The sequence below is a fragment of the Natrix helvetica genome (genome assembly GCF_964273705.1).
Source record: "Natrix helvetica genome assembly, chromosome: 16".
NCBI classification, from domain to species: Eukaryota; Metazoa; Chordata; class Lepidosauria; order Squamata; family Natricidae; genus Natrix; species Natrix helvetica.
Genome location: NC_138563.1, coordinates 857,851 through 874,616, shown reverse-complemented (window position 1 = coordinate 874,616; position 16,766 = coordinate 857,851). Strand labels below are relative to the sequence as shown.

The following is a 16,766-nucleotide window of genomic DNA, read 5'->3' as shown; positions in this document are numbered from 1 at the left end:
TTGCGGGGGGGAGTTTAATTTATAAAGCCTTTTCTCTGGATACTTTGGAAAAGTTTGAAGTTGTCCTGAAGGGGTTTTTGGGGGGTAGGGGGGGAAAGCGAGTGAGGTGAGACGTAGCAAGACTCCTAACCAGGAAAATAATATTAGTAAGCCATAAAAAAATATAATTTCGCCAGCTGCCGCCTAACCTTAAGCCCAAGAAATCCTTGCAGGAATCGAGACGTTTAAATCGCCTTTTCTTTACCCGTTCGTTTTCATCTTGCTTAAAACTCTTCCATCCCTGAGAAAGGGAGCAAAAGAGAGATTGACTACCCCATCTTAATAATTTTAATAAATGATAAATCATATTTCCCCCCACTCCACCCTCAAAGGAGCCGCAGAAATGAAATCAGGTAAGTTTGAAGGTTGGCTGGCTGGCTGGCTGGGGTTTCATTAGCAGCTTCCCTTCACTTTTCTTCTCTTAAAGAGGAAAAAGATTAAATTTATATAATGTAATTTCCACGTTGTTAAAAAGGGACCATCCTCTAGGATTGCATTAAAGGTGTCTTTATTTCCTCACTATGAAAGATGGGCGGGGAGGGGAAAAAATCCATATTTCTTAGCCCGCTTTCTAGAACAGAAATAAATCCTGTGTTGTTTAAAAAATCAAGAGTATTTTTTTTTGCCTTTTAAGGTTAGGAAACATATTGAAATCTATGCAGCCAAAAGTTCCACAGTTTCTGCCAAATAGAAAATTGATCAATAAAAGACAATTAATCAACCAAATGGTGTTTTAAACTCCTTCCAAAGGAGGGGGGAGAGAATGTGTGTGTGTGTGTGTTGTTTGTTGTGAGTCTATGCAGATAAAACAGCCCGCTGATGTGACAAGTGTATTGAAAGACTTAGGGGGGGGGGGGGAGAAATGAAGGCACTACAGAATTTCAAATCACAGACTCTCCCATAATTGTTAAACCAGAGAGTACAACAACATTATGCACAAGTTGTTCGAAGGTATTGTGTGTAAAGTTTGCAGCCATGGGAAAAGCAAACGATCCTTCGGGTTGCTAGTTAAAACGCAACACAGATTTTCACAATAAGCACCCTTGTTGTGGCATCCTTGGCCAAAAACATTTTTTTAAAAAAAATCTAGGTCTTTTAAAACTCTTGAATATTTTTAGATGGGGAGGCTTTTTACATTCTTTTAAAAATGTGTTCTTCCTTCGGGGAAGCAGAGGAAGTAAAAGAGGTTTTTGTGTGTGTGTTGTTGTTGTTGTTTTCTGCGTGAATTTCCTGCAAGTGATCAGCGATAGAAAATACAACTTATTTTGGTCTGGAAGAATGCAGTATATTTAAGAAAAGTCCCTACTTGGGTTGAAGATAACAATGGAGAATATTTTTGGGGGGAAGCAAGGTTTGTCTGAATGACGTTTTAACCCTGGAGAACTACGTGAACATTTTCTTCCATTCCAGCAGAAAAATCCGTCTGTTTGCCCTAGGAGGAAAGTGCGAAAATATTCTCTTGATATGTTGTTCTTTGCTTTAAATCTGCCACAACTGGCAGAATTTTATTTCAGGTTCTGGCAATACAGATCCCGAGCAGAGAAAAAGATGATTTCTATTATTTCTTTCCTGTTAAAATTCTACATATTTTAAAAAGGGGACCAAACGGAGCCACTTCAGCACCTAAACGCCCGGACAGCGTCTTCGGGGGAGGGAAAAAACCGATTTTTTTTTTTTACTGCACTTGAAAAGGATTTGAAGTCGCTTTATTCCCCTCTCCCTCTTCTTGAATTTCCAGCAGATTTCTGCGAAATATTGATTCATTGGCACGGAGGAGGCTGTTGTGAGCCGTTCGTGGTCAAAAGATCTCCAAAAGGAAACCAACTTGTGTTTAATGATTGCTCACCCCTGAATGTCCTTTGTAAATTCTCAGTTAATTTAGAATGGAATGGACTTTCTACCTCCAACTTCATCCCCATTTCAGATTGATCCTCCATCTAATTATGATTATTTGTACAAAAGGAATCCCCGCTTCTGGGTCATTCAGACTGCTGTGAAAACCTCAGCAGTTTCCTTGCAGGCAGAGGGTAGTATATCAAGAATATTGCCAAGATGCTTACAAATTAATTCAAAGATGCAGAAGGCAATGGAGGAAAAACAAGGGGATATCCCTTTCCTCTGAATCAGGCTCAAATATTTGGGTTACTTATATAAAATGTTCTGTTAAGATTCTTTTTATTTTTAAATGCCAGGTATGTATATGTCCGTACACAGAAATAACACCCCACACCATCTAAGGAATGAGCTTAGAAGGAAATAATTTATTTTTTAGATATGCAGTGTCTTTTGACACAACAAATAGCATCTTGGTAAGCCGACCTAACAGTAATTAAGTGGGCAGTGAGGTGGCGGTATATTAATTAAAAAAAACAAACCCTTGAACATCAAGCTTTGAATGTTGGCCAATATTTTCATGTAGAGTTTACAGCGTCTTTGTGATTTGGGCCTAAACGAGACTCAAAGCTAAGGACTCTTAACATTATTGCCTCTAAGTCACAATTTGATATATATATATATATATATCTCAAGCAGCTAGTCCTCAGTTTTAACCATCAAAAAATGCTGACGCTACCCCATCCTGGAGCGATTCCGAATGCCCGCCCTGAACCCTCATTTCTCTCTTGATAATGCATTTGAGTTTAATTGAGAAGGTATCTGTGGATTATTTTTATTTGGCCACCTCATCCAAAAGCAACGTCTGCTTTTAGGGTTTAATGGCTCAGAAATTCACATGATGAATATTTAAAGAGTTTGTGCTTGTTTTTCCACTTTGATTTAGCTATTATGTTTCTGTGGTTTTCTGTATTTTTCTGCTGCCATGAACTCACTCCATTCCTGCGGCGGGAGCCACCTTAAGAGGGCAGTAGATAAATACTTAAAATACGTAAAATGAGCAGAGTTTAACCAACCTTCTCAGCCCCCTGCTCTTTTTCAAGGCAGACATAGCGGCTGTGATGCTTGCCTCAACGGGCCACAAAAAAAAAGGACATTTTTTTGATACCCTCATGAAATCACACAAGATGTTGACTGCCCAACAACATTTCAACCAGCTCTCCTTAAAGAGGTGCTTATGCGCAAACATTTTTGGAGTTCGTCTTTGCCCAAAGCTAGAGCAGAGGGTTTTTTGGGGTTTTTTTTAACCAAGAGATTTGTGTTACCAGAAAGTTGCCAATTTCGCATTGTTTGGCTGGGGTGTGTGTTCTTAAAGAGGAAAGCGGATAAAAACCGTGATTGTTCAATGCCTCCCTTGATGAAAAAGATTTTGAAGTTCATACAAGTTAGCCACAGCTTTGCAAAAGAGGTGGTGAATTCGTTCCGACTCGTTGTTTTGTGTAACCCCGAAGACTGCAATCTCAATTAGGACCTCCTGATGGCTTTCTTTTCCACAATTGGGGTCCTCACCAACTCCTTGTCCTTGTCCTTGTTTCACAAAGACTGTCTTGTTGCGCTTTCCTCCGTCCTGGTGCCCCATTTTCCAGTTTTGTGCGATTAAGAAAGCAGAAAAAGACCTGCAAAGGAACTCACCTGTGTGAGCATGGGCAGCTGCAGGCCAGGAGGAAGTGTAGGGATGACACTTTAGGCGTTGCCGTTCTCTTAATTGTGAATATCCAGGCTCTTGAACTGTATCCAAAAACTAAGAGTTTGTATAGCAGGGCATCTTAGAAGACTGCCTTGGACTTCTCTCAATGTCCATGGAGGCCTCAATCCTGACCAAATCCTCCAGCAGTTGGAGAGAAGGATCTCTTTTGCAAAAATAATAATAATAATTCCAGATTTGAAATCCCCCTTCTGCCAGATTTGTCGCTAGCCAAAATTGGAAGGAAGAATCTGCGCTTCTGCTCATCAGATCTTAAAAATTATCCATATTATCAACAGGGAAAATGGTGCCCATTTCTCCACTTCTTACTCAATCTTTGGGGTCTTGGGGACTTGGGGGGGGGGAAATCTAGAAATTTAGCAATTCACCAAGAAGGGAGTTTCCCAAATAAGCTTTGGTTGCCGAGATGATTATTTGGCCAGAAAAAAAATTGGATTTGCTTTATGGGGAGGGGAGAGCTTGTGGGCTGTAGGTGCCACGCTTCTTATGGGAAAATTTTCTGGGTCCAACAAAGCTGGCAATGCTGGTGGGCAATATATTCCTTGTGAAGGTATTTGAGAAGGTTTTGTGGAGTGTCACAGCAAAGAAAAGGTCTTTTTTTTTAATCCCTTGCAAACATCATCATTAAATTACGAAGTAGTGGTTTTAAATAGAAATTGAAGTAATAAGATGTCAGTTTTTCCCCTTTTTTTCTTCCATTTCTCTCACTGGCATCTTTTCTGTTGGGGAAAACTTGAATTCTTTGTCTCTTGATGCCTCATTTCCCACAGATCATCTTCACCCAAACCAAACAAGGCGAAATTTGTTCCACACGGACAACATTGAAATATATTTTGCCCCTCATTTACATACAAACCAAATCCAGGCCGGGATCCAGGCTGGAAATGAATAAATAAAAAACCGGGGAAGGAAAATAAATGACTACAGAATCTTGAGAAATAAAATCAATATTGGCGGCTTGTTTTTGTTGTTTTTAGCCTTTGATTTTTCCTTTTTTATTTTTTTATCTCCCTCCCCCCCCCCAAACCTCATTCAGCGCCCATTGTTCCCTTCTATAAGGAGACTTATGGAGAAATGTGTTTCGCCTTCTCTGCCGGTGCAAGTCTCAGAATAAAAGAAATTCAGAATTAGAAAAAAGCGCAACGGTTAGTCGGATATAACTAGCGGAAGGACGGGTAGCGAATCCCCAAAGCAATGATAGAGCAGGACAACATCGAAATTAGACAGGCAACAGCCCCTTCCCCCGCAACCAGGCCAGAAACCCGAAGCTAAATCTGGTGACGTCCTGGATGGGAGACCACAAGGTGATCCCACAGGTGTAGCTTAAAAGACGACAATGGCTTAAAAGTCAGGATGGATGGATGGATCGAAATAACGAATCAAAATCCATGATTGAGCTCAGCCTTCTCTGCTCCCAACTCAGTTAAAAATGTTTTCGAGGCTTTTTAACCCCCGTGTCCTGTTTCGAATGCTTCCTAAGGCAAGTCCAGAGAGAGGATAGATCCCTCATGACAGATCTAAAAAAGGATCCCTTCCCTAGCGCACACCGCAACCTGCTTGGTGCTACCAGACCCCTTGTGTCTTACCCACCCACCCACCGGCTCCAGGACCGACTGGGTTAAATCCAACTGGCTCCTGATTGCAATCCGGCGTATTTTTTAGGCTGGTGACGTGGGGGAAAAAAGAGGCAGGCGAGCAAAAGGTTTAGACTGGTAGAATCGATAGCAGTGGCTTTAGGGCTTGGGAGAAGCCAGGCTGGGAAGGAGGGGCGGGGAAGGCTGGACTGGAGAGGAGACCCATTGGAAGTGGGGGGGGGGGAAGGAGAGGGGCGAGACTGACACACTCACACACACACACACACACACACAAAGAGGAGGTTAGTTCAAGCTGGACGGACTTCCAGAAATCAAAATCAAATGGACATCATCAGCAGCAGCAGGAGGGAGGAAGAGGCAGTGAATTGAGGCTTGCCTGTCCAGGCGCAGCTACTATTCCTGGTGGGAAGATCTCAAAAGTGGGACTGTTTTGGGGGCTGGGAGGGAGGGGGCAGAAGCCGCTTTCTGCTTCGCTCTGATACCCCCCCCCCCAGGGCAGGGAAGGAGTTTGGGTTGGTCCCCCTTCCTTCAGTCCCTTTCTCGAAAGCCACCCCTTGGAGTCGGGGAGGCAGGTGGAAGAGGACGGTGGCTACGGCTGTGCCGGAGAGTCAAAATAATCTTTCTTCTCTCTTTTTCCTTTCCTTTCTTTCTTTCTTTCTTTCTCTCTCTTTCATCCGACTTGCCTCTCAAAGGATAACATGCAACAATAGGTAAGCTGCCTTTCTTTCTTCTTTTTTCTGGGTGGGTGGGGAATTAGTGGTCTGTGAGCAATGGGGAAATTGTTTGGACTTTGGCAGGGGAAAAGGGTAACATTCCTCGCCTTTTTCTTTAAGGTTTCCTCGCCTAACCTGGGGAGGGGGGTCTTTCGAATGCAAGGGAGAGGGAATTTCTCCCCCCCCCCTTGTGGGGGTTGAAGAGTCTTAGGAGCCCACCTGTCTTGGGGAAGGATTTTACAGGTTTCCCTGTTTGATGAGGGCGTTTGCATCCAGGGAAGTTTGGCACAAATGCATGTTTAATTTAGCCGGATGAAATTTCAATGCATGAAAGGAGGAGGAGGAGGAGGAGGAGGAGGAGGAGGAGGAGGAAGGAGGAGGAAGAAGAAGAAGATTGGGTGTCTTTTTCTCTTTCTTATCTCTCTCCCTTTGTCCCCAAAGTCTCCTCAAGGAACTCAAGGCGGATTAGCTTCCCAACCAGACTCTGCATCTTCTCCATCTCGTCTTCCTCCAACAATCCAACATCTAACCGTGGTTAAGGCTGGACTGCCCCCACCGAGAGGATGGCAGCCTAGGAGGGGGAACCATGAACGTCCAGTTGAGCTTGGAGAATGGAGGGGAGATGGCCGTTCCGGAGCAGGATTTCATGCCGGCCGACGCGCGTCCCCTTCACTCGGCACTGCAGAGGTCCTCTCTGGTGGCCTCGGTGCTGGACGGCGGCGATTGCCACCGGGCAGAGCACAGCTTGGCCACCGCCCTGCACCCCGGGCTTGGCTTCGGGGGGGACTCGCCCACCTCCGGCACGGGGAACAGCTACACCACGCTGACTCCTTTGCAGCCCCTCCACGAGAAGTTCCACCACCAAAACCACCACCACCACCACCACCACCAGTGTCTCCCCATGGGCAACGTCATCGGGAGCTTCACCCTCATGAGGGAAGACCGCGGGCTGGGCGCCGGCGGGCATTTTTACAGCCCGTACCACCACAAAGACCTGGGCATGGGCCAGGGTCTGTCTTCGCTCTCCAGCCCGCAGCTGGTCCCCATGCACAATTACGGGGGGCACTCGGTGGCCCCTCTGGCCAATGAGAAGATGGTGCTGGGCAACGGCTTTGAAGGCCACTCGGCTGCCATGTTTGGCCGGATGGACCAGCACTTCCAGAGAGAGATGTCCCCCACCCAGAACTCCACCATGGCGTCTCCCAACCCCATGGGCCAAAGCGGCTACAGCCACCCGCGGCCGGAGATGAACTCCCGGCCCAACCCGCCCATCGCCAGCCAGACCACTGTCCTCTCCAGCCAGCTGGAGGAGATCAACACCCGAGAAGTGGCCCAGCGCATCATCGCCGAGCTCAAGCGCTACAGCATCCCCCAAGCCATCTTCGCGGAGCGGGTTCTCTGCCGGTCCCAGGGGACCCTGTCCGACCTCCTGAGGAACCCCAAGCCCTGGAGCAAACTCAAGTCCGGGCGGGAGACCTTCAAGAGGATGTGGAGATGGCTGCAAGAGCCCGAATTTCAGAGAATGGCAGCTTTAAGGTTAGAAGGTAAGATAATATATTTCATAGCTGGGATCCAGGGGGCGGACGTAGGAGCGAGACGAGGAGCGTCAGATGCCGAGAAGGAGGGCATCTGATGACCTTCAGATGTTGAGGACCTGCTTCCCTAGACATGAGGCCCACTGCAGGCACCAAGACCCAGCAGACGATCTGGGCATCCTGTTGAGTTGACCTTGGGCCGACGGTGCCACCAGAATCGAAGGGAAGGCGTGAAACTTGCAGTCCTCGCGGTATGGCCACGACGGAGCCCAACATTTCCGTTGCTAAACGAGACATCCGTATAGGGAGTGTTGCCCCATCTTACGACCTTTCTCACGACAGTGGTTAAGTGAATCGCTGCCGTCGTTAAATCAGTACAGAGGTTGTTAAGTGGGTCTCGCTGCCCCATTGTCAGAAGGTCGCAAAAGGAGCTTGCGTGACACACACACACACACGGGACGCTGCGACCGTCATAAATAGGAGTCAGTTGCGAGGCTTCCGAATGTTGATCATGGGGATGCTGCAATGGTCGTTAAGGGTGAACATCGGTCCTTTTTCAGTGCTGTTGTGACGCCGAGCGGTCACTCAGTGAACCGCTGAAGGTCGCACGAAGGATTCAGGGCCCAGGAGAGAATTTCTGACTCCCCCTCCCAGTGGAATGGGTCAGGGGGCTCACCCAAACCCACGTCTGGTTTCCCTCCAGCCTCCGATCGATCCTCAACCTTCGTCTACTTGCATTAGTGCACCGGGGCTAAAATCTAGGCCAACGTCCCCCTCCGAGCCCTGACCCCCTTTTGTCCTCTCCACAACCTTTGGCTCACGGGACAAGCGCCCCGAAGGCGTCAATAACCCTCCCTCCCCTCCCCTCCCGTGAGTCCCTCCTGCGCACGGCCGGCCCAGGGCAACCTCCGACAAGGCCTCCCCCATCTGTGAAGGTTAGGGAGGGGAGGTCCTGCAAAGCCAGAAACACAACACGACACAACACGCGTTGCCTCGCCATCCTAAGCTGCGGCCACGTTCTTGGGCCCTTCTCAGGTAGAGACCATGCCAGGCTCTCCTTGTGGAGCACCAAGGATGGTCCCTTCTGGGGATGGGGAGGGGCGTCTCCAAGGATGCTTTTCAGCTGGGAGTGTAGAAGCTGCTGCTGGCCTCCCTTCCCACGCTTTGGCGTTCACACATGCAGCGTCTCCGTGTCTTTGGAGAACTCTCCTCCCCTGCTTCCTTAGCATGTCCAGGAGACCCACTTGAGACCCAGAGAAGGGCTTCACCCAACTCTTCATGGGTGCATGCAAGGCCTTCTTTCCTTTTTTCTTTCTCTTCCTTCCTTCCTTCCTTCTGTCTCTGTCTCTTTCTTTTCTCTCTTTTCTTCCATCCTTCCCTCCCTCATCTCCGTCTGTCTCTTCTTTTTTCTTTCCTTCCCTCCTTTTCTTTCTTTCTCTTCCTTCTTTCTCTGTCTCTTTTTATTTATTTCCTTTCTTTCCTTCCTTCCTTCTCTCCGTGTCTCTGTCACTTTTTCTTTTCTTTCTTTCTTCCCTTTCTCCCTCCTTCTCTGTCTCTTTCCTCCCTCTCTTCCTTCCTTTCCTCCCTCCTTCTCCGTCTGTCTCTCTTTCCTTCCTTTCTTTTCTTTCATTTCCTTTTTCTCTTTTTTGCAAGCTGGACAAAATAAAAATTGTGCCCCTCCCATCCTGGCCCCATTCCAGAATCTCTGCTGGTCCTATGTGAAAAGTTCCCCCCCCCCCCGTTTCTTCACTAACAAACAGGGGGGGGGTCCTTCGTGGGAAAACAGAGGGAGGAGGGAAGATTTGTGATTAGGTTATTTTATGTTTGAAAACTGAATTTTAAAAACCTAAAGGGAAGGAGGCTTTAAGTTAATTTCTTGACATGGTTAAATCTTGTGGAATCTCTTTTTTTTGGGGGGGGGTGCGTTATGCTCAAGTTGTATGAATCTCGATTGTTTAGGCGTTTTGAAATAGAGAAGAGTCTGCTCGTCTTGTTCCACAATCTATTTTCCTTCGCGTCGACCAAAATATCCTCCCTTAAACTCATTCTTTTCCAGCCCACCTGAATGTTTCTTTGGCATTTCTTTTGTTGTTTTAAAAAAACCAGCCTGTCCATGTTGCAAAGATACTTGGTTCAATAGCAATATTTGGAATGAAGATATTTTTTTCCCCTCCTTTTTGTGTTGCTAATGATGGAGGCTGCTGGGTTTTAAGCTTCTCGCGGGTTTTCTAACGGATAATATTTAACTGGGATGTAAGAAGGGAAAAGTTGAGGCTGTGAAATATTATTCGGATGCTCCTTGGCAAAATTCAGCCTGCCATGTGGCTCAGGCGCTTTAACTTTCTAAATCAGGGAAAGAGATTTCGCTTTGACTCACCAACTCTGCTCTAATGAGGAATTGCAAAAAGAGAGATTGTCTGATTACATTCCTGCAAAAGGGGGAAATGAAATGTAGAGGGGGAAACCTTTTTTTCGGTGGGGGGGAATGGAATATTGTTTTACAGCCAGCAGAAGGAGCCAAGTTACTGTTATCGCATTTGAGCTTGAACTCCCAGAATTCCATGCTGAATAGAGAATTCTGGGAGTTGAAGTCAGCGCTAGGGAGTTCTGGGAACTGTAGTCCACCCATCTTAAAAGTGGCCACAGTGGAGAAAACTCTCCTGAAAGATAGCAGAATAACAGAGTTGGAAGGGACCCTGGAGGTCTTCTAGACCAACCCCTCCTTGTTCGTCTTCTCCTCCATGAGCTTCCCTGTTAGTTTCCCTAGGCCACGCCGGGTGGTCTCTCCAGAGAAAAAAATAGAGGATCTGCCTGCACCCTGATCTATTTGGGCTGGTAGATCCACTAGATCACGATTCCGCCTGCTTTCAGGCAGCGGGGAGTTCCAAGGTTTCCTTTGGAGATTTCCTTTCAACGTATCCCACCAAAACTGGCTAGAAAAAGCAGTAAAAATCGCTCCACCGTAATTCAAGAGGTGCAGTTGTGTGATCTGACGGTAGTCGATCTCGGGTGGAAGGGGGATCTCCTAACAGGCTGAGTTGGGAGAAGACCCACTGGATCCAGTGAGCCGCCTTCTGATGAGGAACGCTTTCATCTTAGACTTTCCCGAAAAAGTAACGGCCTAAGATGCCAATATTCAAAATATTGGTTTATTTCCTGAATAACACACCGCTTCCCCCCCCCCCAAAAAAATTCCCTTCTGCAGCATCAATTTCCAAATTCACCTTAAGGTGATAGCATCCTTTGGCTAACTGTGAGCAAACCTTTTTTTTTTTCTCCTGGTTTTAAGCAAAACAAATCGCTTCAAAAACTGCACATCGCTCATTCTGCAAAACTTCTGTTGGGGTTTTTAAAACGCTTGGAGATATATCCGAGCCTCTTCTTCCCCCCCACCCCCCCCCGACAAGTCCACGCAAGTTGCATTTTTATATAAAATGTCCATTCCCCCCTTTCCCCGCCCCTCTTTTGCCTCCTCCAACGCTGGGGAACGACGGCGAGCAATTCATTTCAAGCTTTGAAATGATCCCTAAAGGAGGGCAATCTGGTGCAGGTCGAATGAGAAGGCAGAAAAATGATGCTTTTAACTTAGGTCCCGGCTCAAACTGCGATCCAGGGAGCTGGGCCAGTTACGTTAAATTGTCTCCCTTCCAAATAGAAGCGTCCTCCAGTTGTCTATTTTTGACTTCAGGCTCCCGATATGAAAAGAGGGGGAAGAATAGCATTTTAAGGCTCAATTAACTCTAGAAATGGAGAGCGTTAAACTAAGGAGAAGATTTAGGAGACGCTGGACTGGTTTTCTGCTCCAAAAACCCTGAATCTTGGAGGGGGGGAAAACCAAAACACAACCTCATGCTTGTTCCGCAGCCACAGAAACATTGCAATAAAACCTGCAACCTTTTTAGCTTCCAAAACCGGCCCACCGGACTGAACGTAAAATGCCAATTTTAACGGTTCCCTCTACAAAAAAAGCCTCCAGAGTTGGGGCTTGCTTCCATGTTTAATTATCGCTAAGCCCTTACACCCCAAAGATTGCCCCTTGGGGGGTGAAAAGCAGAGATAGGGAAGGTCACCCTTGCGCGGGTTAAAATGGTCAAAACCGCCTCTTGGAATTTGAAACCAGCGACGGACGGCTACGGGCGCTTTGCGAAGGTGATTTCGATGAGGCTCTCTCCTTCGGAGGAAAAGGACTTGCGTTTGGTCTGATGAATGGGGGACGAGCGGAGTTTAATTTATGCCGTCCAATTCTACGGAGGAGGGTTTTAAAATTTCTGGAAAGGTGGGGTCATAACCGAAAGGGCAGGAAGGCTAAAGAGCATCATTAATGAAATTAATTGGTGGGGGGGGTGGGATACTCTTGCTTCAGAGCCACTGGTGTGGGGGGGGGTCTCATCCTGGCCCAAGGGTGACCTTCTCAACCAGGCTGCAAATGGGCCAAGGCCACGAAGTCCAAGGTGCCCCCCCAGCCCCACGGCCACGGGTCACCCAACTTGGAAGCGAAGGATGGAAAATGGCCTGGTTCAAGATGACTTCTTTTGTTCCCCTCTCCCTGGCAACGTGAAAGAGGGGGGGGGGTGAGAGGAAGGAAGGGAAGAATACCCCCCCCCTTTCTCTTCCAGACTCTCAACCTACGGAGGATCTTCGCGTAAGAGCATCATTGATTTTTCAACCAGCCACCAGCTACCAAACGGTCAACTCCTCCGAATTCCTCTCCCGCTCTTCCCTTGGGCTTTTCTGTTTCAAGCAGAACATTGATTTTTTTGGTGGGTGAAGGGGGGGGGCAATATGAGGTTTCAATTGGCCCCACAGTGCCCCTTCTTGGTTCTAACCCTGCCGCCGCCCCCAATCATTTTACCCACAAAGGGGGAGGGTTAAATTAAATCCCCAAATTACAGCACCCCACCTGACCCCAATTCTTAAAATTCGTAAAAAAGAAAGAATTTTTTTTTAAAAAAACACCTGGAACGAGCAAGTCGTTTTTCTATTTCATCCCCTCGGTGGCTGCCACCAGGATGTGGCCAAAAGTGGAGGAGAATCTGCCTAAAGGGAAGATTATCTAGGAGACTTCATTCCTCTGGAAAAAAAGTTATTTTAAAACAAAGGAATAAAATGAACTGGGGAAGAGAGGAAGGAGGTTCCTGGACTATTACTATTATTTTTAAATTGAACAACCGAGCTGGTGAGTGAAGATCTCTGATTTGCAGGTGATTTTTTGTTAAAAAAAATATTCTTTAATTCAGAATCCAGCTCTATTTCCATTCCACAAATAAGAGCAAAGTATCTACCGAATTAGAGGAGCCAAACCTGGGCCAGGCATGGTTCAAGCTAAGCCAGGAGCCCGAGAGGAATCTAAACCGATAATAAATAGAAGATGCCCTGGTTTTTAGGACTGCAGACTCAAATGCATCTTCCGCAGTTCCAAGAGACGCAAGGCCAATGACTGGTCCAAGCCATCGCTCAATTCAAGGGGGAGAAATTTCCTAGCCGAGAAAATTTGGCTTAACGCTGCGAGAAAAAAAATCCTAATGCATAATTTACCAGATTTTAGGTAAGCTCTGAAGTACAGGAGGAAAAAAAAAACCTGATGATGTGGGGCTTTCTGTTTCGAGTTAGTGGATCCCTAGCTAAGATTTCTCTCTTTTCCGCCATCGTCTATTCGGTCGGAAGAGAGCCAAGCCCAGAGATTTGGGAGGGGGGGGAGTCGAACCCCAATTTCTGCAGCTGAAGGGTGTCTTTCCCCCTCCCCTGAAAAGACTCTGCCCTCCCCTCTCTTCGCCTGCGCCTCAGCCTGCCATCAATCCCACCCTGCAAGGGTTAACATGAAACTAGCTGTTCTTTGCAGCCATATAGTTGGGATCTGATCAATATTTTCTATCAGCGTGCAGCCAGAGCAGCGTAGCAAAGTGTGTGTGTGTGTGTGTGTGTGTGTGTGTTGGGGAAGAGCTGAAGAGCAAAACAAGCTTGTCACGTTTACAGCCACAAGACAGTGACAGAAATCACAATTTTGGGACGGGGTGGGGGTGGGGGGGAAATCCCATTGCAGAGCGATTGTGGCTCTTGTAAAAAAAAAATCTGCATTTTCTGTTCCTTTCCTGCTGTGGGACCATGGGCACGTGCTTCCTTCTAGGGTTAGGCTATCCTCAGGCAGGTTTCCTGCCCACGGTTTAAGGCAATTAAAACAACCCGTTAATTAATGTCTCTTTGGTTGCCACATTTTGCAACGGGAAGCGCCCGAAGTCCCTTGAAGGGAAACAGAAAAAAGCCGTTTATCTATTTATACGGAGCCACGGGCGTGTCGCTTTGCATATGACAAATAATCACTAGCAATCAGGATGCTTTTAAAAAAAACCACAAGACAATAACTACCTTGAGACAGATCCCGTGTGCAAAATTAGCCCCTGGGGTTTAAAAGGTAGGAAAAGAAGGAGTCTTACTGGAAGAATTTCCCAAAATCTAGGGGCCAACCAACAAAAGGTCCCCTCTCTTATCCCTGCACTCCAAAGCCAGCCTTGGGAGCAAAGGGCCCTCAGCAAATGCAAACGTCCAAACCATAAGCAGATGTTTGGGATTGTGAAATACACAATTTCACCATCGGAACCTCAGCGTCCTGGACTTTTGATGCAAATTTCCAGATTTACTTCAACATCCTTCGTTCTTTGGTAGCGGAAAGTTTAAAAATGTCCAAACGGGAGGGATTCCTTATTTCCCAGGGCTGCCCGTTATAAAAGCTGTCCTTTCGGAGCCAACATCCTTCTTCATTCAAACAAAGGGTTCGTTTTAGTAAAGAGCCAAGTTTTAACTAAGGGTGATGAACGGAAGATTGAAACACCCAGACTGTTTAAAAAGCAACAACCTGACAACAATCGCCTCGTTTGAATGCTGCAATGCACAAAGGTGTTTCTGTAGCTACGGATTGTCCAGATCTGTGTGATTTTGATGTCCGCCCGTCTGTCGACCTGCGAGGCTTGGCAACGGATGAGAAAAAGAACGATAGATTTGTTCAGGGGCCTCGTCTAAGAATTTGGCAGGTTGAAGCTTTAGAAAGCCCTATGATTATGCTCCAGGCACCGAGACGGATTCACACACACCATCCAAAGCTTGGAATTGAGTCGCTCCTGTTGTGCGAACTCAAGCGATGACGGCCTTTCTACAAACCACGGTTAAGCAAACCATCAGCGTGTGGGATAATACACCACGCAAAGTCGTTTAAAGCGCCTTTGGGATAACCACGACCTGGATGACGGAGAATCTCCACAGACAAGTCTTCCACAGATCCAATTAATGCTGCATTTAATGCTGCTTTTCAGGAGGGAAAATCTCATTTCCCTCCTGAGTAAGTTCTGGAAAAGTTGAAATAGAAGTCGCTAGGTAAAGGTTCCCCTCGCACAGATGTGCCAGTCGTTCCCGACTCTAGGGGGCGGTGCTCATCTCCGTTTCAAAGCCAAAGAGCCAGCGCTGTCCGAAGACGTCTCCGTGGTCATGTGACCCGCATGAATCAACGCCAAAGGCGCACGGAACGCTGTTCCCTTCCCACCAAAGGTGGTTCCTATTTTTCTACTCGCATTCTTTACGTGCTTTCGAACTGCTAGGTTGACAGAAGCTGAGACAAGTCACGGGAGCTCACTCCATTATGCGGCGCTGGGGATTCGAACCGCCCAACTGCCGGCCTTTCTGATCGACAAGCTCAGCATCTTAGCCACTGAGCCTCCCTGTCTCTCCCTAGTAGTCACTAGACACCTAATAAAATGTTTCGTCCGGAAAGCTGCTCTTCTGATTTATTTATTTGCAACCAACTGGTGAAACTGGTTTCTAAAAGGCACCCCCATTACACGGGAAAGGCTGTGTGCCAGCTGATCAAACTGGGTTAAAAATGGCGCCCTGGGTAAGATGGCAAGACCAACTTCAGGGCGGGCTGGCATATCGGAAGGGTCTGACGATTGATCCCGGATCATTACGTGCGAGCGTCTGAATTTGCTGCAGGAGGAAAGCACCTTTTCTCCCTGAAGCCAAATTTGGGGTTGTCCTGAGAAGGCTTTTCCTCCAGATGCCCACATGGGCTCTTTGCTAGGGAAAAGGACTGCGAGGAGCCAGAGGGCCAGAGAGGCAAGAAAAGGAGACAGAAGAAGATTTCAGTCACCAGAGCTATTGATTTAGCAATAAATTTCGAGCTCCACTCTTCCTCCTCCTCCTCCTCCTCCTCCTCCATCCCTGCCATTAAATGAAGGCATAAAAAGCAGGGAGCGGGTGCAGTGGTGAGCTTTCAGGTCATCCTCCGGCTAAAGAGCAAACTTTTGTTTTTGATTCCAAGGGAAGGGAAGCAAAACAGAGAGAGACAGAGAGAGAGAGAGAGACAGAGAGAGACAGAGAGAGACAGAGACAGAGAGACAGAGAGAGACTGACAGACAGACAGAGAGATACAGAGAGAGGGGGCAGAGAGAGCTTGGGCACAGGGCCTGGTTAACCCCCGCACTAAGCTGAGACTGGTTCCAGGGTTATTCTCACCCCATCCCAGGCTATAAAATCATAAATAAATGGTTTTCCGAGCCTAAATCCGAGGGTTCGGAAGAGAGGCGACAGCCTTCCCTCTTGCAACGAGGTTGCAATTTCTAGGCCTGTGCCTTAACCCCGGTGGCATCCCTGCCCTACGACCTTGAACTGGCTTAGATAGCAAAGGGAGGCAAGGCCAGGAGGGAAGATGACCTCTGGATGCCTCTTTCATCCCACAAAGCCTCCCTCGAGAGGCGCAGTCTACCAGAATGCCGGGGGTGATAAGAGCAAAGGATAATAATAACAGCGGCAGAGCAGGGGGCGGAGAGGTGAGCTGATCCTCTGCCGAGGGGAACCGCCATCCAGAGATTAATGCGGCTGAGATTTACTTGCTTCCTTTTATCCCTTGTGTGTAACTAACGGCTTCTTGTCCTTCCAACCTGCCCATTCCCTCCTCTCCCCCCCTGCCCCCCCCCACTGCAGCCTGCAAAAGAAAAGAGCAAGACCAAAGCAAAGTTGACCGCAACCACATCCCCAAGCGCCACCGGCTGGTCTTCACGGACATCCAGCGCCGCACCCTCCACGCCATCTTCCACGAGAACCAAAGGCCATCCAAGGACCTTCAGATCACCATCGCCCAGCAGCTGGGCCTGGAGCTCTCCACCGTGAGCAACTTCTTCATGAATGCCCGGCGGAGAAGCTTGGACAAGTGGATGGAGGAAGGGAGGTCTCCTTCTGCCGCCTCCACCCCATCCTCAGCGGTCACTTGCACCAAAGCGTGACCCCCCCCACCCACCCACCC

At 47.6% G+C, this 16,766-nt stretch overlaps 1 protein-coding gene across 1 annotated transcript; it reads left to right on the top strand.

Annotated features, from left to right (window-relative positions):
- Window positions 1-6,531: 6,531 nt before the first annotated feature.
- Window positions 6,532-16,746, top strand: LOC309400237 (hepatocyte nuclear factor 6-like; the record flags this gene model as incomplete). The annotated part of the gene is made up of 2 exons (XM_081968652.1): window positions 6,532-7,489; window positions 16,448-16,746. The coding sequence occupies 2 exons, from the start codon at window positions 6,532-6,534 to the stop codon at window positions 16,744-16,746; spliced, it is 1,257 nt and encodes a 418-aa protein (XP_081824778.1).
- Window positions 16,747-16,766: the final 20 nt, after the last annotated feature.